The sequence below is a fragment of the Apodemus sylvaticus genome, chromosome 4 (genome assembly GCF_947179515.1).
Source record: "Apodemus sylvaticus chromosome 4, mApoSyl1.1, whole genome shotgun sequence".
Classification (NCBI taxonomy): Eukaryota; Metazoa; Chordata; class Mammalia; order Rodentia; family Muridae; genus Apodemus; species Apodemus sylvaticus.
Window position 1 is genome coordinate 8,375,342 of NC_067475.1, and position 27,353 is coordinate 8,402,694.

The 27,353-nt window shown below is 37.3% G+C and overlaps 1 protein-coding gene across 14 annotated transcripts; it reads right to left on the reverse strand.

Annotated features, from left to right (window-relative positions):
- Positions 1-102: 102 nt before the first annotated feature.
- Positions 103-27,054, reverse strand: Fubp1 (far upstream element binding protein 1). 14 transcript variants are annotated; one of them, XR_007977390.1, is made up of 23 exons: positions 26,821-27,054; positions 23,785-23,875; positions 23,005-23,067; positions 22,249-22,287; positions 22,056-22,095; positions 21,592-21,644; positions 21,431-21,502; positions 21,214-21,271; positions 19,514-19,676; positions 19,331-19,429; positions 19,126-19,227; positions 18,794-18,896; positions 18,586-18,686; positions 17,921-18,062; positions 17,077-17,237; positions 14,273-14,424; positions 13,899-13,978; positions 10,928-11,065; positions 9,021-9,095; positions 5,023-5,168; positions 2,465-2,511; positions 1,436-1,572; positions 103-318 (listed from the first exon to the last, which is right to left on the reverse strand). XR_007977390.1 is itself a non-coding variant. In XM_052178937.1 (22 exons), the coding sequence occupies exons 1-22, from the start codon at positions 26,926-26,928 to the stop codon at positions 1,542-1,544; spliced, it is 2,052 nt and encodes a 683-aa protein (XP_052034897.1). In that variant the 5' UTR covers positions 26,929-27,054; the 3' UTR covers positions 103-1,541. The 14 variants fall into 14 exon arrangements, 13 of the variants coding, with proteins under 13 accessions (XP_052034897.1, XP_052034895.1, XP_052034896.1 ...); XM_052178937.1 differs by having other exon boundaries at positions 103-1,572; positions 10,937-11,065; positions 21,592-21,641; XM_052178935.1 differs by having other exon boundaries at positions 103-1,572; positions 21,592-21,641.
- Positions 27,055-27,353: the final 299 nt, after the last annotated feature.

Consider the following 27,353-nt stretch of genomic DNA (forward strand, 5'->3'; position numbering starts at 1 on the left):
AAACCATGACTTTTCTCACAGTAAATCTTTAATGACAGGAATAAAGCAGAAAAATTTACTCAGTATACACACATCAAAGACACAAAAAGACAAAAGCACTCATAATAGTAATCACTGTACATTTATTTAAAGAAACCGTAAAGAATACAAAATTACAACAACCATGTACCCTTTTACATACAATGTCATTAAAGCAAAACTCTATACCAGTTTGTAAAGTATTCAATTTACCTCAAGTCCAAGCTGCATCTCCCTAAGACACTGTTCCCATCACAGTAGCCATTTTAAGCCAATCTTCTTTTAACACACGGGTAGTTTCTGTAGAGAACACTTTTCTCAGGACGAAAATGCATCGAGCATGCATAAGAAAATATATATATATATATATATACTTGCAAATACATTAAAGAGTTTCTTTAGGCTATCACCGAAGAAAATAAGACCCAGGGATTCGCTTCTTTAAAGCACCAATTAAAAAAATCCCTCAATTAAATTTGTAGTAAAAGTTGATTGACTGATTAAAAAAAGCAAGAGTTATTTTCAGTCAAATTATTTCTAACTATTATGAAAAAGCATTTTAAAGCCAGGCAGAATTTGCAGAACTGAAATGAGATTATCTCCAGTGAGTTAATTCTACATCAATATTCTAGACATGTAACTATTTTCAGAAAGAACTGGTTGTAATGGCAAAATATTCAAGTGAACAAAAACCTCCCCCGAGAGCACTTGCTACTCCTATCTAAACTCACTTTTATCAATTAGGTACCAAGATACTTGTTTAAGAAAACACTTTATAACTAGTATCAAGTCACCAGTTTTAGTATTAAAATGATTCTCTTGTATATGCATTTCTGAAATAAACATCAAAGCAAAGAATTCTAAGTAGCACTACACTAACATGTATGGCATTAAAATAATCTGTAAACTTTTAACTAAATGAGTTCACTTTCAATCTAAACCATTCAATTTTCTACCAACCTTAAAATCTGCCAAATTCATAGCAATTGGCTCACCTTTTTCTACTTTCCATTTAAAGGTTAAGACCGGTACTATTTAAAATGCTTACAGTACCAGTGAAAAGTTCTTACACGATAGAAACAATCTTCAATATCTACAAGCATTCACCTACATTTCCACATGGAAACTACAACTAACCAAAAGTTGACAGGCTCTAAAGATCTGCTTGCAACATACTGACCTGAACTCCCTCCCTCTCCCTCTCTCTCCCTCTCACACACACACACTCACACTCTCACACACACTCACACACACGCACGCTGTGGTGCAATAACTATGTAACTTAAACAGTTCATGGAACATTTAAGTGAAAAGCACTTTAAAATGAAAACTGATCAAGAGCAGGTACATCACACCCTACACCATATTATGAATGGGAATACAGTTCATATTCTCAATTATGATTTGCCAATTTTACCTTCTACATTGAGCCCTTCTATGGTCCATGCTCATCGGCTCACCAATGGCATACACTCAAAGGATTCCTCTTTATGGGTAACTATCTCAGGACCTGATTTTATGAGCTATGATTTGGTGCTTGCAGCATCTTCAGCACTGTGTGTGAAAATGAAGGCAGCATTTTTGAATATTTTTCTTTGTTGTTAAGATAAGCAGGAGTTTTTAATAGGATCAGCACATTTTAGAAAATGAATAAATACAACTGATATGGTGCTGCTTTAAGATAGTCATTTAACTCAAAATATGCACTAAACATCATTCCTAAGAACACAAACATTTTAAAGTGGCAAAAAATAAACGCAGCGTCAAATAGTATAAATCAGAAACTTTTGGTTATGCAGATTATGAAAGGTTATTTGTTATGCAATTAACATTTCACTGATGCACATGCCTTTTTTCAAAACTTACTGCCAGTATTCTTTATTCTTCCTTGTCAGCAAATACAAGTCATGATAATAGAACTGTCTATGAAACTGAACCAAAGTGTTCTTACTGAATTACTATACTTTAAAGCAGTAATAATACAGGGAAAAGAATAAAAATAAAACTATATAAAAAGATCATAGATTTGGAGGGCAAAGAGAATTTCCTGTTACTTATACAAACAGGTTGTGAAGGCTGTTGAAATTTCTGACCAAATGATCTCCTAAGTCTTAGCTATTTAATTGTTCTCACTGTAACATTTCTATAACTCTGGGAGGGGGGATGCGCACAAAAATATTTGGATTTTTTCAGTTATTGCAGCAATCTACTCATTTTATTTTAATGAAAGGAAAAAAAAAAAAAGAAAAAAAAAACATTACCCAAAATTGTAAACAGTTGCTTGAACAACTTAACAGACTTTCCACTAGAATGGTACCATAAATAACAAAATACATTTGGGGAAGCAGTAGCAGATTGCTTTTGAGTACACAACCACAAAAACCTCACAGGGACAACATTAATGTACTGATATATTTATATATATATGTCCTTAGGTTGTGCTTACCTGTTGCTTTTTGCAGCAGAACCTAAGGTGGAAGGTCTGGGAAGGCACTGTGAAGTATAAATAATTGCACTGTTTGCAATTAATAAAGATTTTAAATTTTAAACGAATCAAAATCAACAGCCTCCAATTTGTGAATTATGATACTGAATCCAACTATTTCCTCAGTTTAGTTACTAAATGCACCACAACACTTTCTTTCCTAGGTCATCTATGCAACAACATCATGCAAAATACTGAAATTGTTCATGTCAATACCCTACACTTATGATATTAACAGATAGCTCCTTAACTATTACTATTAAACTTCACACTAGAACTATGTATTCAGATCTAAGTAAGGGTAAGGGAAGTCACTAAGTTACATAAAACAGTCAAAAACATTTCAAAACATCCACAATGAGCTGTACTATTCTCTGCCCTATAACCTCCATTTTTCCTCATACAAGGTGCTCCCCACAGATGACAGAACTAACATTTATGAGATGTTAAGTCCTACATTGCTTAAAACTACTTCTGTCTTAAACATTTCAAGTTTTTCATATCACTATAAAAGATAGGCATATTTTACACTGAAAACCAGCATTTTAGGAGCACTGATAATACTATTCAATTTTGTTAATGATCAGTTTTCTTTAGCTATTGGCTAAAGCATATCAAAAATACTTACCCATTAAGCTCACTTAAAAAAAAAAAAAAAACAGAACTATGTATTATTCTATGTTAAGAAGCAGTTATGGTTTCCCATGTCATCAGCACTGTATTCCAACATAATAGTCACACAAAATATAGCAATTGCATTATGTGGAACATCGACAAAAAGATACTGTTGCAGTTCATCAATTTGTCATTCTGATGTACTTACAGTGCAATGCTCCTTGAAGGAACACAATCAAGGATGATACACAGCACAGTCCTCCTCACCCCTACAGAGCTAGTTCTATACTGGCTGGATCAAACCTGCACTTCAACAGACAATGGCAAGACAGACTGTATTTGCATGTAGTCTAATATATTAATATGCAAAGAGCCAACAAATATGCAGAATAAAACAATGGTTTTCAACAAAATATCAGAACTTCAGCATGAATGTTAAAGATTAATAAAATGATTCAAGTACATAAAAAAATTAATTTGATTCAATGACTGGACTTGTGTAATTACAAGACAAAGCTTATCTATACTGCAAAAAGAAAAAAAAAATGCTTGAACATTCATACCCCAAATGTTTCAATGGCAGATGCAATGTAGCTATACTTTCGCATTCTATTACTTTTCTATCCTGAATTTAGAGAGAAACACACTATTATATATATATATACATTGAAAGAGTTGCTTTACATGAAAAAACAATGTTTCTTATAAACTCCTCAAATCACTATCTGAAAACTGTTCAAAATTAGTTATGCTGAAACAGTCTTGGAAATAAGTGAAGAACAGGAAGGTTAACTGTTGTAGCAGCAGTACAGGTCTGAAATAGTGCTCATGTATAAAAGGAAATTTCACTGTTAATGCAATGGAAGTATACTAAAGATCATCGTATACACATGCAATTTTTTAATCAAATAGAGGGAAAAACATGAAGATATCAAGATTACTTGTGCTGAAATAGCCAAATACAACAGAAAAGAACCTCCAATCTACCACTATACTCCAACAGGGGAAAAAAACATGCCAGTGTTTAGAAACTCAGTAATTCATGGGGAAAGCTTATTATATATTCGTGTACATGTATCTTAATTTATCACTGCTAAGAAGTTATGAATCCTTTACCCACATATCCAACTTACCGACACAGGAGGTTTCATATCATTTATTGTAAAGCACAAAACAGGCATTTTAAAAGTGAAAGTATACATTGAAAAAGTACATTTATATCACAAAGCATCGACCACATAATAGTTGCAAATACATTTGCTGGAATGTGTACATCTACACTAAAGACTAGAAACAAACCAATTTTCATTTCTACACAGAAATATTAACCTCCTATCAGTAGTGATAGATATTTTGTACATTTTCAAAATAAAAAAAAATAAAATAAAAAAAAGAGGGGGAAAAAAGCACTACTTTTAAACCAAAAACAAAATTAAGATCTTCATCAAGTCGTCTGCATCCATATATTTAACAAAGGTTTTTTCCCCCACACAATGAAGCAAATACTGTATTGTCCACTTCTTATTATTGGCCCTGTGCAGAAGAGATACATAAGAGATACACAAAAAGTTAAAGAAAATCCTTGAAATGGAGCTAAGTCAGGAGTGAATCCTTTAAGAAAGAAAAACTGGTTAATATAAATGATGGTGGCTTCTTGCATGATTTGCAAATCCCTGGGGGAAGAAAATTTATTTTTAAAATCAAAGGCATTATAAAAATAGCACTCAGATGCCAGAAAGCTTTATTAGAAAAACTGAATCCCCAAACACAACACAATATCTCATGTAGTTATACTTTATCAAGTAAAAAATAAAACATATTCATTCCCAAATAGACAAACATGCAGCAAACATGGTTGGAGTGGAAAACAAAAACAAAACAAAAAATTAGCCAATGTATTATACCTGAGGTGCTGGAGGATGCTGAGGCATTCCCTGGGGACTTGTCTGGGCATAATATGCTGCTTGCTGTCTATAGTATTCAGCCCAGGCTGCACTATAATCGGGTTGACCACCTGGTGGGGCCCCAGTAGGAGCAGGAACTGCTTGACCTTCAGGAAAACAGAGGAATTCATTGCTGCAACCATAATTACAAAACTCACCCTAGTAAACTCAGTTTCTTGTTATACCCCTTTCAAGCCTTTTAATAATCTTGTGCCTGCCCTTGTGACCTACAAAAAAACCCCAAACTTTTATACAAAAATGTATGCAAATTTATAATGCACAGCTTATAATGAAAGGGATAGAGGGTCTATAGTTCTTGTTTTTATCCTGACACAGGGTTTCACTTATGTAGCACAGGCTGGCTCAAAACTTGTAATCCTCTTGGCAACTTCCCAAGGGCTAGGATCATGTATATGTCTCACTGCCCCTTCAGTTACTGTTTTATCTTAAATAGGCCTTAAACAGTGCAGTATACACAACAAACAAGAAATGTACTCTTTTATTCAATCACAAGTTTTAGTCTTTTAGTTCAACACATGATTAGTAAAGACTAAATGAACCACTACATACCTTTAAACAAAGGGAAATATTCAGACATAATCTTTGACAAGGAAAGAAGAAATGTTTTGTTCATTTTTTTGCTGAGAAAGGGTCTCACTATCCAGGGCTGCCTCATCCTTGGAGATTTACCTGCTTCTGCCTCCTGAATGCTAAGACTAAATGTGTATATGTGCCACCACACATAGCTCACTATTCTTTTATCCATTTAAGCAACATGTTATATTCTAGTCTTAAAACACAGAGAACTACTGAAAAATATGACAGACAGACACACACACCATGACACAAAAGACCTACTGTGTTCATATCACAGTACAGCTTTACTAAAAATAACCTGGCAGCTGAAATATAAAGATCAATGAAAGATGTAAAACTCAGCTTGCATGAGTGATTTTGTTTTGTTTCTGGGCAAAGTTACCATTTTGAGTATTCAAATGAGAAATACAATATTGAACTGATTTTGTAAACAAGCAAGTTAACTGCAGTTGACAGTTTCCTGACAGGGACATTACAATAGTAGAACAGAGGGTGCTATTCAATATATTCAAAACAAATTGGTTTGCAACTTACTTTGTAATGGCCCAGGCATAAAATATAAATAAAAAGTATTTGGCTGAATACATTGCCAAGTTTATCAGCAATGCACAATTTTTTCTAACTTTTTTAATGTTTTGAAATTTCCAAAGCTTTTACGTCCTCTGGGCTCTAAGGCTACAAGGGTTTTTAAAAATGCATTATATTGTTGTGTGTGTAGATGTCAGAAATCTGCATTCTTCAATTACTAGGTCAACAGTCTCCGTGTAAGTGCTCTTATCCAACAGAGCTGCCTCACTGTCCTATAATAGCTCTCAAAAGCATTCCCCAAAATGGCTTCACTTAATTTTCCTCCAAACAGGAATTACCTTACTCTTTTGATGCTTCTTTACTGATATATAAGTTTTTATTCTACCTGCAACTTCTACCATCATATATTCTGTTCTTCCTCATGACTTAAAACATGTTTTCCTTTGATCTAGAATCTCATCCATAAAAATCTTTTGAATTTTTGTAATGCTATCCCAAGAAATTCATGTTTTAGTAGAGGTTTGCTACTGAGGAAATGATGACAAATTTACAGTCTATTAACAGTCCCCCCCACCCCCCGTTTGGTTTTAGGAGGAAAAGCTGGAAACTGAGCATAACAGGAGTTCAAAATTGCACTTCAATCATCAGAATGGTTTCAACTGCATACCTGAGTTACGTGAGACACTTTCCAAAAACCAATCACCCATCAACCAAACAAAACCCAAACTCCTCACTCAAAAACACTGAGAGAACTCATAAAAAAAAAAAAAAAAAGCAAAAAGCCATCAAAAAGCAAAATAACATTTCTGTTTGCTTAGTTTATAAATAGAATACTTGTGGACAGGAATTACTCTCAAGGAACCAGAAATCTGGCCAGGCTACATTGCAAAGTCAGCAAAAAAAAAAAAAAAAAAAAAAAAAGTGAATTTGGAGATAAAATTCACATACCCATACAAGGACTGTGTATGCAGTTAAACACTCTAAATTAAACCATGGATGGGCTTTCACATTTTCTATGTCCCAATTTCTTCTCTTCTCTTTCACTTAAAACACACCAAGACTGGACATGCGTAAGAATGCATACATACATGCATGTAAGGCCAGAGGGACCCATCAGGGTCTTCCCATCCCTCTTTACCTCACTCCCCTCCTCTGACTGAATCCCAAGTTGGCTAGCAAGCTCCTGCAACTGCTTGGGTTTTAAGGCGGGTAGTAAGGATTTGAACCCAGGTCACTAAGCACTCTTACCCATCTACCTCTTGAGCTCCTAGTCTGAACCTTTTTGATTTACGGTCTCTTAATTTGTGATTATCCTAAAAAGATTCCAAAAGCAATACTTTCGGGCAAAAAATGTAGTTAAATGTTTTATAACTATCATACAATTAAAAATACTTATTCAATGATTAGCTAAATTACCTAAAAGAATGTCTTTCAAGATTCATATGACAGGGAATTGTTCAATTAGTCTTTTTTTTTTTTTGCTAACTACATTAAGATCTTCCTACATAATTAAAAAAAAAAAAAACCCACACAAATGAAGAAATGAATCTCTAAATAGTTCTTCTGTGCCATGCTGTCTACGTATGTATGTTTATATATATATGTCTATCAATTGATGAGTAGATATGACATATCAAGAATCCACAGAATTGTGTGCTGGTAAGTGCTAGAACATTAAAAACTAAAACCTAATTGAGTTAAAATATCTACTCTCAAAAGCTCCAGTCAATATACTTTTGAAGAATACAGAATGCAAACTAGCTAACAAAACTTATTGTAAGCCACGTAAACAAATGTAATTGAGCACAGACACCGACCTTATTCTGTCCTAATTACCCAATTCAGTTACCAGGTTACCAATCAATTCAGTTACCAATCAACATACAAATATACCTGGTGCATTACAAAGCGAAAGTAACAGAGTTAGTGCACTTTCACCTTAACATGCTCAATTTTTTGCAAACAAATAGCATTAATCCAGCACAGCTGATATATACCTTGACCACTGGCTATCATGGAATGACTAATGCATTTCCATCTATTGTCAAAAATAACCCAGTTGCAGGAAGAATTTATGGAATCATTCTAATTACACAGAATACTGTTTTAAGGTTTCAAGTTTCTAGCGCCAAGGTTCAACTGTTATAACTAACCTGCCTGAGATCAGTGAGGTTAAGAAAAGTTATTAGCCCATCTGCTCTTCTAAGAAGTATGTCATTGTATCATTTCCCTAAACAGTTTGTTCAAATATAAAACCTCTGTAGTCTAAAAGCAGCTTGTAGAAAGCTATATCACCAACAAGGAATACACTTACACAGTCACTATGATTAGTTAAGAATTATGTTCAATAGTTGTAAAATAAAATCTTCCCAGCAAGGAAATGTCAGGTTTTAATTATTAACTTGCTGACAGTTGTATTTCTTTGCCAAATAACACAGCACAACTGTAAGAATTTCTTGGATTGTCCTTAATATGCCTTAACCTCCCAGTAAGTTTTAGAATGTCATCTTTCCTGTTTATTATTGTTGTTGTTGTTTTTCAAGATGGGATTTCTCTAACAGTCCCAAGTGTCCTGGAACTTGTAGACCAGGCTGGCCTCAAACTCAAGAGACCTACCTACCTCTACCTTCCAAGTACTAGGAGTGAAGGCATGTGTCACCACTGTCTAGCTTGTTTATTAGCTCTAACATTATAAAAACATACAAGAGTCATCTAAAGTATTAAAAAAAAAACCCAACCAAATATTTTGTTACCAATATCTAATTTTGTAATGTGTATTTACTTGTTTAATTAATAAAATAATAAAAAAAAAAGACTTAAAATATACAGCATACCCATTTTCTTGTAGTACTCTTCCCAAGCCTTTGTATAATCAACCTGTCCAGCTGGAGCTGGATTCTGCTGATCTCCTTTTTAAAACAAAACAAAACAATATTTCAGTTTGGAAAGCTATCAAGCACCTTTGCTTCTTCTCTATACTACCACAGTCCTGTGATTAGCACAGTCTCCCATGACCTGTGCAAGTACTGGGGATACATGACAGTGCCACAGAGGTGGATATAGAAACTGGAGACAGTAAATAAATGCACATCAAAGAAACGAAGAACATGAAGTTCCTATCCATTTTTAAGTATACAAAAAAGTTTTTTAGAATAGCTTTGAAGCACTAGAACGAAATTATTAAATGCTAAAAAAGCAGTATACAGTCATGTGACTTTTTTTGGGGGGGGGGGGTTTGGTTTTTTTTTCGAGACAGGGTTTCTCTGTGTAGCCCTGGCTGTCCTGGAACTCACTCTGTAGACCAGGCTGGCCTCGAACTCAGAAGTCCATCTGCCTCTGCCTCCCAGAGTGCTGGGATTATAGGCATGCGCCACCACTGCCCGGCAGTCATGTGATTTTTAATAGGCATGTGTTGTCCTGTATGTTTAAAAAGATAACTCTGACCATTTAATTCTGCGTGTGAGCATTTTGTCCATATGTACAATCTGTTCACCCCAAGTGTCTGGTGGCCTCAAAGGTCAGAAGAGGGCACTGGATCCCCTGGCATCAGTTTCAGTGTGAGCTACCATCTGGGTACTAGTAATCAAACCTTGGTTTTCTGCAGGAACAAGTACTATTGACTGCCAACCCAAAACATACTTTTTAGTCCTAATTTGGAGAGGATTATAATTAGTGACATTTAAATAGTAATGAGTATACTTGGACTGGCCTTTAAATTCCATCCTTGGGAAAAAAAGTAATGAATCATTGAGCAGAGCTCAGAAGACAAAGTATCTTACTGTGTTAGGTACTAAGGAAGCACCTGGAGAATGTCAGAAGGCACCAGAGCCACCTTGAAGATAATCCCAACCACCCAAAATCTAGGACAATATAATGAAAGTAGTTAAAAAAGGGCAATCTATTCCTTGCAGTAAAACAGTAACTAATATACAATGATAGAAACAAACAGTAAACAGCTATTGTAACAGTAGTTTACTAAGGCAAGGTTTATTAATACAGACTAAGGCCAAGGCAGATGTTCAATGGATGATAGTGACACTATTCCAGTAAAATGTACCAGAAAATACTAGGGAATTCTTTACACTTCCTGGTAGTATTATATATAGTGTAAAACCAGGCTGGTAACAGTAAGACCATTTAAATGACCATGGTTACTAACTCTAAGGCACCTACCTAGGTTGGCAGGTAGCTAATAGTTGAGTTATCCTCTTATTAGAGACATAAAACAAGAGCAAGCTTGCCGAGACTTAACAGACCTAATGAAAACACTGGGTCAGGAGGTGAACTAAACAAGGGCTGTGGTAAATCAATGTTGAGTAACTGACTTTAAAGCCCATGATGATTATTTATTTTGGAATGAATACACAGGTCTGTACTTTATAAGGGTAATATGACATGAAGATGTCTCCAAGTACAGTTTTCAGTAGCTCTCTTCAGAACTATTATAACAGACATATATATCAGAGTAATGGAGTAAAAGGGGGCAAAGCAGTTAACAGTCTCACTATTTGGGGCATTATTCTTCTGACTATTATTAAAGTTTGTTTCTATTTCAAAGTAACTTAGTTTGCTTAACAAAAGTCACAATTGAGTCTTCAAACCTTAGGCCTGAGGATCTAACCTAATGATACCATGATGCTCAAGGCCCAACAATTCTTGGGACTGAAAAGTTGTTATGACTTCATACATAAATCCAAACACAGGCTTTAGCTTCAAAATAGAAAATAAAAAGTTTTATTACCGTAGTTACCTTGTCCATTAGTTTGGGTTGTAGTTGGTGCACCAGCAGGAGCTGCAGGCGGGGGCTGTGCCTGCTGTTGGTAATAGTGAGCATAATAAGCAGCCCAAGCTGCCGAGTTTGGATCTGTTCCTGCCTTAGCTAGAATTTAAAAGGAAAGAAAGGTTTTAAGGTAAATATGCAGTAAACTCCAGAAATCAATCCTTACCTTTTTGGTGATCCCTGACAAACAGACTCAAAAGTTACCAACAGCAAATGGAAACTTTCAAATTTTTTCTACAATTATCACTTGGCTTTTAGTTCAGGAACTTCAGCCTAAAGGTGTTAATTGCCTAGGTTACAAGTATTAAATAATTTACTAGTGATGGGTGGACCTGGATGATCTTTTGGCTTCCAACCCAGTGGTTTGTCTCAGCCCAATCCTGTTTCTGTGCTTACCCCCCAACAAGTTTAGCTGCAGTGAGCAACAGTTCTGGACTAATTTGTACAAGAAACAAAGATTAGATTCATGCACTTCATACTTCACAGCAGTCACAATCTTGACATTCCTGGTCTATATTCTATAGCCTTCTGGATAGTCGAAGCATAGCTCATCATTTGATATCTTCTGCACAAATTTTTCAGACCATGCCCCATTATAACAAAGGCTGGCTTTCAACATTTTACCTTTTCTCCCTCTAGTTTTCCAATGCTGCATCTACATGTATGTACCCCTCTGTTGTACGTATCTTTCATGATATGGACCTCCTAGCTTATCCATCGTGTAGGGCCAACCATGTTTGCTCATGTGTGTACAAGTGTATGGAGGCCAGAGATTGATTCTTAATCATTTTCACCTTGTTTTTATATAACTTAAAATTCTATTTCTAGTTATGTGTATGTATACCTGTGTGTCTCTACACAAAAGTGGGTTACCAAAGAGACCAGAAGGTGTTGGTTCTCTTGGAAAGAGTTGTAAGTATTTTTGAGCTGCCTGATTTGTGTGATTAGAACTAACTTTCATCCTCTGTAAGAGCAGTAAGCACCCTTTAAAATTACTGAGCTATCTCTCTGGCACTCTAATTTTTTTTTAAAAGAATTATTTATGTATATGAGTACACTGTCACTGTCTCCAAACATAACAGGAGAAGGCATCAGATCCCATTGCAGATGGTTGTGAACTACCATGTGGTAGCTGGGATTTGAACTCAGGACCTCTAAAAGAACAGTCAGTGCTCTTAAGTGCGGAGCCATCTCTCCAGCCCTATTCTTCCTATTTTTTTGAGATAGGATTTTTCCCTGAACCCAGAGCTCACAGATTTGATTACAAGAACTAGCCAGGAAACTTTACAGATCCTTTTTAGTTAACAGGTATATGCTTTTGAACCCAGATTCTACACATGTGGGAAGGAAAGAAGTCAGGCTCTGATGATTATCCCCAGCAATGTGGCTTATACTTTCTAGGAACTCCATTTCTCTTTTAGCATCTAACAGTCAAGTTTTAGCTGCTGCCCTATTCACAAGTCACCATAATTAGCATCCTCTGCACTAAGCTCATCCTTAAAAAAAAAAAATTTATTGTAACTAGCACGTACTGAGGGCGCACTATTCTTTAACACAGGATAAATTCACGTATTATCTATTAAGATTAAGGTAAAAACTCGAAAAAGCACAATTAACTAGTTGTAAGGATTATAACTGATCTGAAGACTAAATTCTTGACATCTATATAAATCCCAACGTCATAACGGCAGTTTCTTGGAAATGCAGACAATAGAATATTATATACTTCTAAGTCAAATGTAAGCAACACATGATGCCGAGTAGCCTGTGACTATGCCTGAGCTCTGTCAATCTTCCAGTTAGATGGACTCCTTCTCTGTAAAAGGCAATGCAGGACTCATACTCACTGACCAGACCTTACAGTACAAACATCAAACACCACTAATTGCTCAATCCCGTGAAACCTAATTACCGTATACCATCTCCCATTTAACCTGTTCCTACTCAATTTAACCATGCCACTTCTAAATGCTTGTTAGAAGGAAAAGATTCAATTTTAAACTCTTACAAAGGAAGTCATATCCAATACTGCTTCTACTCTGGGAATGCACTCTTTTGCTAATGGACATACACTCATCTTTCAAATTCAGATGCCTTCATGATTCAAGTTGTTTTTATAAAAAAAAAAAAAAAATTTTTTTTTTTTGAGAAAGGATTTTTCCTTTGTGTCCCTGGCTATTCTTGAACATGCTTTGTAGACCAGGCTGTCCTCGAACTCAGATCTGCCTGCTTCTGTCTCCTGTGTGCTGGGACTAAAGGCGTTCACCATCACCACCCGGCTCAAGTTGTTTCTTAAATGAGTAGAAATTGTGGTTATTTGGTGAATGAGCAAAGTTCCTATGAATTTAACATACATTAAAATATTAAAACATTTTTAAAAAATCCAACAAAGCCATTACATTTAAATCAACTTCTTTGGCTTTTCAAAAATACACTATGTTGAAATCAATCTACAACTCAGAACACACTTTTTGAAACTTTTCCAATGATTCAAACTACAGGGGTTGCAAAGCGGAAAAAACAAAACAAAAAGTCCTATTTCCAAGTTTGATTCTTGATCATGATGGAGTAGAAAAAAAAACAGTATGGGAGGATGTAATGAGAACACCATGCTATAGAAAATCCAGAATACAAGAGAGAAAATAAATTTACTTTCCTGTTTTGGTAATTAAAGGACTTAACTTTTAATAGTATTTTAAGGCACCTTATCAGCAATAATTTATACTTATCTTAATATTTGAGAACATAGTAGTGTTAGACACATTATTTTTTAAATATGGACTATTATGAATCAAGTCACAACATACTAGACAGTGGTGTTATCTTACACTGCAGGGGAAGTGCCTAAAAAGATCACACATACAATAGATAATTTAGGACTGTGACAAGTAGTATACAATGAAGCTAAGATTAACAGTAGATTATCCTTTACCTGGGTCAGGAGGAGCCTGTTGTTGCCAATGGGGATATGCATTTCCCCATCCCTGGGGAGCATATGGGGCTGGAGGACCGCTGGGTGTGGGGAAAAAAAAAATATTAAAAAAAAAGAAAAAAAGCAAACCAGTTTTATTTATTTTATGTCTAGATTTTGCCTCTGCATGTATTCCATTATGTATATGTAGCTAATATGCCTAGTGTTGGTGTCAAGATACCCTGGAACCCATTATGAATGATTGCAAACCACCAAACTCAGGTCCCTCTGCAAGAGCAACAAATGCTTTTAACTGCTGAGACATCATCTCTCTAGCCCCCAAACCTAGGATGATCTTTAGGGAAAGCCCAGGAGGAACCAAATGCAGTACTTACTGAGGAGCAGGGCCAGGTGGTCCTGGATTGTAAGGTGCAGGGTTGTATGGCCCCATTGGAGTTCCAGGCCCCGGAGGTCCAGGAGGCCCATGAGGACCTGGAACCCCATGGGGCCCATGGGGCACAGGTGGCCCTAAAGGATTTACCGGGCCCTGTAATAAAAAAAAAAAAAAAAGGAAAATAATAACAAAACACACTCAAAACAGCATAGTGTAATGGTTGAACAATTCAAAGTTAAGTAACAAATCTAAATTTACCTTCCTCACTTTACGGTTCAAAAAATTAGAATGTATTTTTACACATGTAAAATTCATTGAAATCCTGTGCATTAGCTAATTTCTTTCAGTTTTTAGTCTCCTCCATGTTTCTCACTCTTTTTATGTTTTGTTTTTTAAACAATACTGCCAGCTGGGCGGTGGTGGAGCACTCCTGTAATCCCAGCACTCTGGGAGGCAGGCGGATTTCTGAATTCGAGGCCAGCCTGGTCTACAGAGTGAGTTTCAGGCCAGCCAGGGCTATACAGAGAAACCCTGTCTTGAAAAAACCAAATCCAAAAAAACCAAAAGAAAAAAAAACTCCAATAAACAAAAACAAAACAACAACAACAAACTTTAAATAAGACTGCCTAGCTCCCCTTACTTCCCTAATGTCAGACAATTACTGATAATATATTCTGCAAATTGCCCATCAAGGGACTTCACTTGAATACATGGTATTCTCAGTCTCAACTGTAATGTCTTGAAAATCCCATTTAGATAAATGTCATCTATTGCTACTTTCAAAATAACAAGAAAATTTTCCTTGGAGTTGCTAACACATCATGGCACTTTATATATTGACATCACAATACTTTTATTCATCTTCCTTATTTGGGGACAGGGTCTCAGTATGTGGCTTTTGGTGGCCTTGAGCTCATCATGTAGACTATGCAGGCCTTAAACTGCCTCCCCCAGGTGATGGAATTAACAGCATGATGTACTACACCGACATCATTTCCTTTCAGACAGGCCTTCAAGGACCATTGGATATAAATGCCCTAAATAATGTTTTACAGTTAATAACAACTCATACTAACATAAAATGAAATGCTTACAATTTTTTAAAAAATTATTTTAACCCTTTTCTCCCAGTACTAGGTCCTGAATTCAGCACATGCTAGCCAAGTACTCTACATCCTGGCTACACCCTTTATATTTATTTTACATGGATATATGGTGCACGTGGGTACCCAAGGAAAAAAGAGAGCACATCAGATCCCCTGGTGTCAGGTACAAATTTTTTGGGAACTCAATTTGGGTTCTCCCAGTGGAGACGTGCTCTTAATTCCTGTCCACAGCTCCTCAAATTGTTATTCTGTGTATTAATATGCAAGTGCCACAGCTGTGAATGAACACGGAGGCTACTTTGGGTAGCTGACCACCAACTGACCCCATGAGGATTCTGGCATCACTCAAGTCATCAGTTTATTTCATCTAGGTCGGGTCCGGTCTAGCTGGGCTTGGTGGTGCATGCTGCTCCTCCCAGCACTGAGAGGAAATGCAGGTAGACAGACCTCTGTGAATTAAGGCTAACTTAGCCTTATATAATGACAGTCTCAAAACAACACAAACAAAAAGGAAAAACCAAAAGGGGTTTATTCTCAGCTTTCTGCTTTGAAATCAACTTTTGGTATTATTTAACTTAGAAAATCATCTTGTGTACACTATCAAACTTGTGTCTTTTTCTTCACTATCAAACTTGTGTCTTTTTCTTAAACTTCTGTGCCCACTTATAGTATCAAAGCAGAATCCCCCTAAAGAATATCTAATCGTTATTAGTAACTTTAAAGTAGTATTTTTATTCCTTGAAAATTTCCTAACATTTTAAAATATTCACCTCTCACTCCTAACTTCCTTCTATGTAGAACCCCTCTTGCCCTTTGTGTCCTATTTAAATAACTCACCAAATCAAATGTGTGTTGTCCATCCACAGGGTTTTTACTCATTTAAAAAGCCCATCTCACATTTTTTAAATAATTTCCCATTGAAAAAAAATCCCAGTGCAATAAATACTATGCATTAATATGCCTCATCATAAAACCAAATCGACGTTGGGCAGAGGTGGGCCACATCTTTAATACAAGGCCTCTGGAGGCAGAGGCAGGTAGATAGAAGAGATAGCAGCCAGCAAGTGCTACACAGATAAACCCTATCTTTAAGAAAATATAAATAAAAAAACCAAGTTAAATCTATTTTGCACCACCAGAAAGAGTTCCAAAATTGAGCATGTACCAAAACATGAAACATCTTTGTTTTTTTTAATCTGTTTAGCCCCCAGTGGCTGTCCCCTGCCTCTGCATCCCAAGTGCTGGGATTAAAGGCTTGTACCACTACTGTCCAGCAGCATATCTTTGTGAAAACAAGACACTGGGCTCAATTTACTTTCCCTTTATTTCTATATCAGGTGCCTGTTTATTCAGTATGTTGTTTCCATGTGACTTGTAATGTGGTGTAGTGCATGTGCTTGTGGAAGCCATGATCAACACAGACATCACTGTCCTTCACCAACTGGTCTGCTAGCATCTCTGTGAACACGAAGCTCATTAATTGGCTAGGTCAGGAGGTCAGGGAGGTAAGAGGTAAGAACCATTACGCCTACATTTCAATCCTCTGGTGACTGGTAGTAGCTAGAAAATATATACACTATACCACAAAACCCGCATTTTCATATTAGAAATTATGTATTTTCCCACAGTACATTTGATTTAGTACTTTTAAAAGTTACTGGGAATTACGCTATAAATGAGAAATCTAGAGCACACTTACCCCAATCTTCTCTTCTATAAGTTGTCGAGCATAGTCTATTTGCTGTGGAGTGCCCCGAATTGTAAATAACTTCATATTGGGATCTGCATTAGGTGGAGGATTTCTCTGAAGTTCTATTCTTGCACCGGACTGCTGGCTTATGCTTTTTATGGTTTCACCTCCTAAAACCATGAGACAGTAAGTTCTATAAAGCTCACAGAATGCAAGAAATGTTTTTTTTTTCCCCTGACAGAAGGGTTTCTGTGTAGTCCTGGCTGTCCTATAACTCACTCTGTAGACCATGCTGACTTCAGAGATCCTCTTGTCTCTGCCTCCTGGGATTAAAGGTGTCTTGTCACCATGTATGGCAGAAATACTATTTTTTTAAAAAATACCACCGATTTGCCCATGAAATAGTTTTGTAGCATCCCACTAGACAATAAAGTTAGAATTTTCTATTTAGTCCGTTCTTCCATCTAGAACTCATACAAAACACAAGAAAGTCTACTTTATACACACACCCTAATGAGTTAAAACAGAAAAATATTTAATAAAGAGCTCTTCTAAGTAACAAGTTAAATACAAAACAAAACACTCCAACAAAACCTGTTTGAATTAGGATCAAGTTTTGTAACTGACAGACTCTTGGGCCCCTTTCCCTAGAAGCAGTTGAGACACAATCCCATATTTAGCATACATTAAAGATTGTTCCTGTTTCGGTTGCTTTCTTAAGGCCCCTTTTCCTATTAAAATGCATCCAAAAATAAATATAAATGGTATCATTTGTTTACAAGTATCCAAAAAAAAAAAAAAAAAAAAAAAAAAGAACCCAGCATGTCAAAACAAAGAGTTTAAAATACTTTGCCTTTTCCAATTATCAATCCAGTTTTCCCAGTTGGCACAATGAAATTAAACTCCTGGAGTCCACCAGGTGGTCCCATATTCCAGTTTCCTTGACCTCTACCTCGTCCTCGACCACCAGGTCCAGGTCCACCAGGATTGCCAGCCTAAGAAAGGAGAAAACAAAACAAACTCTGTAATAAAACTAATTGGCTTATTACCCCCAACTCTCATTATTTCTAAGCGATAAAATTAAGGGATGACTTCAAACACTACTTGATAAAAATATTCAACTAAGTAATAACTTCCACATTTGAAATATTATTGGGAGACTACACAGATGGCTCAGTGGTGAAGGAACTCCCTATGCAAGCATAATGACCCGGGTTCAGTTTCTAGGATCCACATAACAGAGAACCAACTTCAGAACACTTTCCTTTGGCTCCCCACAGGCACAAATGCCAAGGCACATAAACCCATAGAAATAAAATTTCAGATGCACTAGGGTAAATCAGGCAGAACATTTATGCAATTCTACCCTAAAATGTTTACCATAAAGCACTTTAATGTTAATCATTTCAACACTGTCAACAGAGTGTAATAAAATATGGAGGGTCATTTTTTCATTCAGATATGATTAAAAACTTTTCCAATGAAAACAAGCTGAAAAACGTTAATTTCCTATCAAACCTGAACACTTCGTAGAAGGTCTGTGATAATTTCTGCAGCATGCTGACATCTGTCTGGAGGTCCTGTTATCTGTGCTATCCTATCAGGTGTTGTTCCATCATCTAAAACAGTAAGGAAAAAAACCCAATAAATTATGACAAACTAACTATATGAATGTCAAGATTAAAAGCTACCAATTCTTAGAACATTAAATATACCTTAAGCTTACCTGGCTTAAACTGAATTCGAACACCAGCATCATTTTGTATTTTTTTAATCATTTCTCCATTTCTTCCTATTACAATGCCAACAGCAAATCTTGGAATTGGGACCTTAAGCAAGTAAAAGTATATTTTAAAAGACATTTCTCAAAAACTCATCTCCATACAGTCATAAAATTATACTAAATGATCATAAAAATAAGATAAAAGACCCTAAAGAAGAAGTCAAGAGAAGGGACATGATGTTAAGACAGGTCCATTTAACTCAAAGCAGGACAAACACTATCACACTCATGGATGATTGGGATATAACCATTCCTGATTCAGAATTCTTACTTACATCTATCCCTTCATTTCCTCCTATTCTTGAGCCATACTCATTCCGCACTTCTCTGAAACCACCTTGATCACGAATTAGCTCTAATACCATTTCCTTGGCTTGCTATAACAGAAAGTTATATTCAGAATATTTGTTAAAACATACTAATGCTTATTTTGTCCACCCCCAGCCTTTATATGTAAATGACAAAGTGAGGCTGGCTTACCTGAACTTTGTATGGGTCACCCGTAATCCTAAGAGGCTTATCAGCACCAGTGTTTTGAGGCCCATCTTGAATCATAACCATCTTTACACCAGCCCGTTCCTATCAAATTATGAAAGTAATACAAGTTAGTAAAAATAAAAAGTAGCTTCAAAAGACTTAATATTCTTTATAGTATAATAATACCTGGAGTTGTTTAATAGTCTCTCCCCCCTTTCCAATAACTAGTCCTGCTTTGCTGGCTGGAATCATGATTTCCTGAACTGCATTTCCAGGTCCATCACCATGATGAAAGCCAGGGGCTGGTCTTCCCTTTTCAACAATCTGGTCCAATAATCTTTTTGCTGATCTGTTAACAAATTAATTTTGAAATCAAAATATGTAGCATAACCAACCTTATCCCAAAATTAGTAACAGTCAAGCACTTTTATCCTAGTCATGTATCAAGTATGTTCTAAATGGGCTGTATGGCAGTTGAATTTGGAAGCATTTCATGGTCAGAGGCAAGCAAAAACCAAACCTAAAGAATATAAAATGGCCAGTAATGAAGTATGTATAAACCAAATAAATACAGTAATTTAAAAATATTTCATCTATTGTGCCAAACACCAACCGGCTAAATAGAGAAGTGCAAAGTCTGTGACCTTGAAAAGAGAACTGTCAATGCAACTGTTATTAAACAGTTAGCAAAGCTTGATAGGTACTGAGTTTAAAAAAATAAGCATAGGTTCAAAGATATTTTTATGATATGAAATTTCTAAACCTGTTTATACGCTCCTAGAAATTACTCATAAAATACTAGGAATGAAGTAAAAAATCAGTTCAGTCAGTAATTTCTTGAAGTAGACAGGGATGGTCTTAGGCAAATGAACGTAAAACAGTATTTCAATACTAGACAAAAAGAATACAAGGGAAGGTGTTAAATTTCAGTGTAGGATACTACTACTTTCTCAGAGTTTCTAAGTTTTCAGTAGATAAACTCGAATGGTTTGCTTTATTGGCTTGAAACTGAACCCAATGAGCCCAATAAAATACTCTCTCTTCTAAGTAACCTTCTGTGGTCATAGTGTTTTGCCACAGCAAGAGAAGTAACTCAAGACAGTGAGTGGTGGTAGGCAATGGTGGTGCATGCTTTTGGTAGGCAGGCAGATCTTTTAAGTTTTAGGCCAGCTTGGCCTAGAGTGAGTGAGTTCTGCAACGGCCAGCTATAGATATATAAAGAAACCCTGTCTGGAGGGGAGATGAGAGTGGGGAGAAGACAATTAGTGGTAAAGATTGGGTAGTTTTATCAGAGCCTTAGAGTAGAGTGGAAGAGAAAAACAGGAATAAAATTTTCAGGTTATGAGTTTTAGATGACATCATTAACATATTTGTGTGCAAGGCAATTCAGGTTTTAATAATTTTCTGAGCCTATTGTAATTTGACCTATGAGTGTCCCCTCAGGGTAGGTAGGCGTATAGGTCAAATTACAATACCATGCCATTTTTTATGTGACAGGTACCTCGAGGCAAGGTCTCTCAATGACTTTGAACCCATCAAATAGTGTTGTTAGCTGGCTGGCTACCAAGTCCCCCAAATCTGCCTGTTTCCAACTCCTCAGCCATGCTATTACCATGACAAAATTTTTTAGTTTTAGGATTAAACTCAGGCCTTCCTACTTGGAAGGCAAACACCTAAATGCCTGAATTATCTCCTTAGTCCCTGGTTTTAGCAATTTTTCCTGTCTTCGGTTCAGATGATGAACCCTATTTAAAGGTACAACATATAAACTTTTAAAGTGAAAATTTAAAGGCAACAAGCAAAAGACACTGGTACAGATGTTATGAAAATAAAGCTTATAGTCTTCACAGTCTTACTGTAAACAGACTTAACATTTTCAAACTTACTGGACGGATTCAGGTGTTCCAGTTAGCATACAAGACCTTTCTGGAAGGCCACCACTATCTATAATTAAATAAAAAGACAAGTTTAGGTTAAAAAAAAAAGATTAAAAATATCAGATCTTTAGAAACTTAAAATACACAAGTTTCCTAGCCACTCTCAAAAAAAACTGTAAGGGCTGGACAAAATAACATAATTCACATAAAATAAAAAGAATGTTACCAGGTGCTATCTGTATTTTGCATCCAGATTCCTGCTGTATTCGTGAGATCTGTTCACCTCCTCTGCCAATTACTAGTTAAGGTAGAAAAGGAGAAGTTATTATTTATGGTAAGTTTTGAAAGTATGGTTTGTCTTAAAAACTTGAAATTAATGTTACTTACTAAATCCAACCATTCCATCTGGAACTTTGTATTCTTCTGTCATTACAGATCTGCTAAGAAAGAACAGAAACTAACATTTTCCTCACAGAAAAATAATGTGCATGTATACATAAATCTAATAAACCCAATCTTAATGACTCCTGGTAGACCAAACTTAGGTTCTTAGATGAGGCAGCATGTGTAAGTGAGCAAGGTAATGAACTGAACATCTGGTCGAAGGTCAGAGTGAATGCCACCTTACATTTAGTTTTACCTTTTCCAAAATGTGCCAATTTAAACCTATTTCCCCAAATTACCAATTTCTCATTTAAAAAGAAAATCATGTTTCTACATCTTTTTCCCAACAGACAGAAGTAAACCACATACAAAATGGTATGCAGACATTTTCATTATAATCTAACTTGGTGGTTATAGAGACAATTCAACTAAGACTTGCAAAGTAGTTTTAAAAATTTTAACTATACCTTTGCTGCTGATGCATTGGAGGTAACTGTGCTCCAAAAGCTATAAAAAAATTTAAATAAAAAGAAGCTTAAGTTCAAGTTTACTTAAGACATGTAGTCCACTTTCAGGACATCATGCCCCATGTCATCTTTACATACACACATAAATAATAATTTTAAAGAAAGCAACAAAACCTCAGCTTAAAGTACTTACAGTCATTTTGGGGAGGTACTTTCTTAGCATCTGGTTGATCTGCAAAATTAAGTGTCTTTTACTTTTTGTCAATTAAATACAAAGCCCCCCCTAAGCAAGAATAGCAATATTAAAATACCTGATATAATCGTTCACCACTTGAATCAAAACTGACACAATTCAACCTAAACTTAAAAAAAACAAAAAAGCCCCCAGAAAACCTAAATTCTTTCCTTCTCTTGTGTTTAAGCAATGCACAGACACTTTAAATAGTTTAGAATAATACAGCACAAACTAACTTCAATGCTGGTGAATACCTTATGCTAATGGTTAATGATGCTTCATCCACTGTAGGAACTGACAATTAGGGAGAACTACATAAAAACCAGACATATCAAAAGATGAGTGTATCTGACAGTGATCATAAAGATATACCAAAAAAAAAAAAAAAAAGCTCACATTACAAGACAATTTCAATGTAAACTGAAAGTTCTATTACTCTCAAATGAAGCATTTCACTACAAAAAAGCCAAAAACCTCAAAGCAACCACATGATTGCCTTTCTCAGATTAAACAAAATGCATACAACATTAGAGAACAGACAGCCTATAGCTCAAAACACTGTTATTATTCTCCCAACTTCGAGGCTTTTGTACAGCCTTGATCACAGCAAAAATTCAGACACATAAACCAAGAGAAACCATTGTGTCCATTAAGAATCCACTGGCTTATTTCACATTTACATACTAAACACAGGTAATAAATAAAAATTCCTGCCTTTAAAAGGAGAGGGCATTCCCTCCCAGTGTGTGGTACTGCTCGGATTTGTCCAAGAGCCATCTACACATAAAATAAAAAGAGTACATTACACACAACATCTGAAGCATCATTAGCTCATTTTTTCTTGCATATTAAAAACCTCACTTGCAAATATAAACATAAACAAAAGGAAACCAAGTATTACCAGAAATGGCCACAAATACAGTCTATATGTTGTCAGAATCTTTTATAAAAGGGCAAAGAGTATCAAAATTTATGCATACATCAGAACTAAAACAAAAAAGTACACACTGCTAAGTGTAGAAGTGTCAATGTTTTTAAACAGAGAAAGCACTATGAATCCACCGTTTTAGCCAATGTTTAAAGTTAAATATGAAACACACAACAAAACACTAAAACAATATAAAAATGGGATGCCTGCAACAAATGTTAATCTTTAAAGTGAATTTCAACGTAAATTAATGAAAGGGAATATCAAAAGACTCATTCAATAAATGAGAAAACTCAGTAAAGTGATTCCCAAACAATCTTATTTTGTTCCTAGTATTAACACGGTCTGTGCAAACTCAAAGTAAGCATAATCCTAAAAACTGTTTTCTATTACAATAATACTTTCTGATAGACTCAAATTATACCTACCTTTTCTAGGTATTTTTCAAAACCCTAGCCTTCTGAGACAACAGATAGTAGTATAAATCAGCTCAATAAACAATACTGAAAACCGTATCAAATGAAAACTGTGGGTGATAATAAATATTCTTGTTGGCTATAACTTACCTCCATCTTCTAAGGGTCTCTTTTGTCCCCCGTAACCATAGTCATTTGAATTCAATGATGTGCCAGCATCACCCCCAATTTTTGCTGCAATCTTAAAATAAAAATCAGAATACTAATCAGGGTATTAAGACTTTATGTACTACTCAGCACTAAAATTTCCACAATAAAAGATAGTTTATCCTTTTAAAAAACATTAGAAAGACTCACTTATTAAGAATAATTAAAACTACTACTACTACTTCAGGGGGTTAATAATAATGATCAAAAACATATTTTTTCATAAAAAAAACACATCTGGAAACAAAATCTTTTCCACCCTTTGATTTCAAATTATAGCATTTATAAACTCTATCTTGGGAATTTAAGTGCACTGTCTGAGACCAGCAGATATTGATGTTAAAAGGGAAGTGTTAAGTACATTTAACTTAGCTTAGACTATGGCTATCTTTTACAGTTAGCTTTTACAAACACTTCTGAGTTTACTTGAAAATCGAAGACTATCCATAAGAATGCTTAGTCATACTCCATTCATATCATAGTTCTACAAGTATCCAAAAGAGGTACTTGGTTCATTCAAAAGAATGAGCAAAACTTTCAACTCCCTCCTCATTGGGGGTGGGTGGTGGGCAGATAGGGAACATTGTCTTATTTCGTAGCCCAGGCTAGGCTAATCCTAACTTCTCACATGCTAGAATTATGAACTCAATGTTTAAACACATATTAAATGTGAGTAATGTTTTTTTATTTTAATCCACAGAAATAATTCAAGCTTTCAACTTAATTTTTGCTGTACTATTTCTGTGCTTTCTTACCTTCAAGCAAAACCAAACCAAACCAGCATTTACCACCTTCTTCACTGACCCATCCTTACCAATTTTGGTGTTAAAGATAATTTTCAGAAGATAACGAAAACACCTATCTCCTACACTTCAGCCCACACTTTCTTTAGTAGTTTACTGGTGGAAGTGCAAATCTACTTCTAGTACTTTCTAGGCAGGGTCTACACCAACATTCAAAATTTTCCTTTGAATGAAATTCATTCATCCTCAAAGATACAGCAGCACACTTGGGCTGGTCCAAGATCCCAGGTGTGGGTGCGTGTGTAGTATTCTGCTTGGTCTGGCCTCAGTGGGAGAAGATCCAATTAATCCTTGAGGCCCCAGAGAAAGGGGGTGAGGTGGGGGTAGGGAGATGATAGGGAATGGGGTGAGAACTGGGCACGAATGGGCAGGAATGGAAATAAAGAAAATAATTTTTAAAAAAAGGTAAAATGTGCCAGGATCAGTAATGGATCAGTACAGGCAGACCTGTAATTCCAGCACTCAGAGGGAGGCAGAGAAGACTCATTTTAAAAACAAAATCTCAGCTGGGCATGGGTGGCACACACCTTTAATCCTAAAGGCAGTGAGGCAGGCCTAGTCTGTAGTTGAGTTCCAGGACAGTCACAACTACATAATGAGACCTTAATCCCCTTATACAGGGCAAGGTCCTGATGGAATTACTACATACCCATAATGTCCAGAGGTATAACAGATACTATCATCTATAATAAACACTTGCATTATCACAGTCAATGCTTGCTAACAATGGAATCTATCCGGTAGTTTTTCTCGGCATCCTTTCCCAGCAGCGTCCAGTACAGTGCTTGCCTCACAGTTACAAATATTTATATAACTGCCGTGTTTTATTTTATTAATGAAAGCGTCTATCTGCTCACTGGTGTTTAATTCTTTTATCTCACATGACTACAAATTACACACTTAAAACTCTTCCAAAGCAGAGCGGGTGGAGCGCAGGAAGCCTTAAATCTCAGGCCTGCCTGCGTCAAATAAATAAATAAATTAAAAAAACAAAACAAACAAACAAAAAAACCAGCACCTCAGATGCCCAGGTAGACACACTCGCCCCTGATCCTGTCAACTTACAGCTGACCAGAGGAGACGGTCCTAACACGGTAGGAGAATCAACCCCCTCGCGCTGGCCTCTGACTTCTCTCACATCATGTTGCTCACGGAACCCCTCTCCACGAATAAGTAATTCTTTTCTCAGCTTCTATGCACTAGATAGTTAAGTAGCGTGCTTGCTAGATCACAGTACGTTTGATAAACCTGGGTTGGCTCGGCAATCTTTCAGTACAGAAGGGGATAAACTAGGAAGTTTCACGCTGGTACAAAGTGACTAACAACTACAACAGTGCCCTGAAGGGTTATTTTAGCTTACAAAGTCCGTCACACTCCTGTGAGGCAGGTCTCTCGGCCGTCCCGAGGCCCCCACCTCGGGGATCTGCCAGGCAGCGTGTGAGCGCGGGACCAGGTCGAGCACCCCACGCCCGGTCAGGCAACGGTGCGCATTTTAAGCTACAAAGAAGTCAAAGGGCTCCCCGAGACATTTAACTTCAGATTAAAGAAGAAAAAAAATTCAAATACAAGCATTCTTATTCTTCCGACCCTTTTCATCTGGGGGAAAAATGGTGCCTTCGGGGCAACAGTACGTCCCGACGTAACACAAAGAGGTTGCAGGCTTCGACTCGGGAGAGGCAGATTCAAACTGAGAGCTGGCTAAGAATGGGCCCGAGGCCATTTTGAGACGGGGAGAGGATTGGTGGGACGCCGCACGGCTCCCGCCCGGAGGAAGGACGCTCGGGGAGTCTCCCTCGTAAAGCGGGAGGTGAACGTTAGTCTAATTACAGTGAGCGTGGAGGGATCGCCGGACACCGCTAGCGAGACACCCCTTCCGTGCCCTAAGCGTGACCCAAGCTCCCAGAACCTTCCATGCGCCGGTGGCAAACGGAAGCGGACCCGCGGGACGCGGGGCTGAGCGCACGCCGCCGAGAGGCCGCGGTGCGGAAGTGGAGGCCCTGCGGCCACGCTTGGGGAGAGCGCGTGGGAGGGGGGGTGTCCTCACACCACGACAACGGGCTCGGCCTCGAGCGGCTGGGACCCCCGTGCGAAGACGCCATGTCCTCAGGCCGCAGCCCGGAGTGCGAGCCGGGCCAGCGGCTCCCTCGGGGAAGCCCGCCGCGCGGTCCACGCTTACCTGCCGCGCTCTCTGCAGGGCATCTTTGAAAGCATCGTTAACCCCTCCGCCGCCGCCGCCGCCGGCTGAGCCAGACGACGGCGGAGGCACTGTTGAGTAGTCAGCCATTCCCACGCTAGAGCACACACTATCGTTTCCTCGCGGCGACTCCCCTCTCGGCTAACTGCTAAGAAAGAGAGAAGATGGCGGCCGTCGAGGCTGTATCACATTCTTGCACGACCATCGTGCCGTAAAGGGGCGGAGACTAGGTGACGGAAATCTCGCGATGTTTCAGAGCTGACGCGCGGTTGGCGAGGGGTGGAGGTGGGGGCGGGTGCTAAGAAGGGACGCCCGGCGAAGAATATCGCGAGATTTGACTAAGATTCCACGAGAATAGGGTTTATCTCGGCGCCTCCTCGCTGCGCGATTGCGGGCTATTGTTCCCTCGCCTGGGCGGGTGAGGCCGTGGTCCCGGCGCCGTTTGCCACTCGCGGTTGTGGGGAAAACTTAAGGCCGTCGCGGATCAGGGAGTTAGGGTCCTTCCGTGTTTCCGT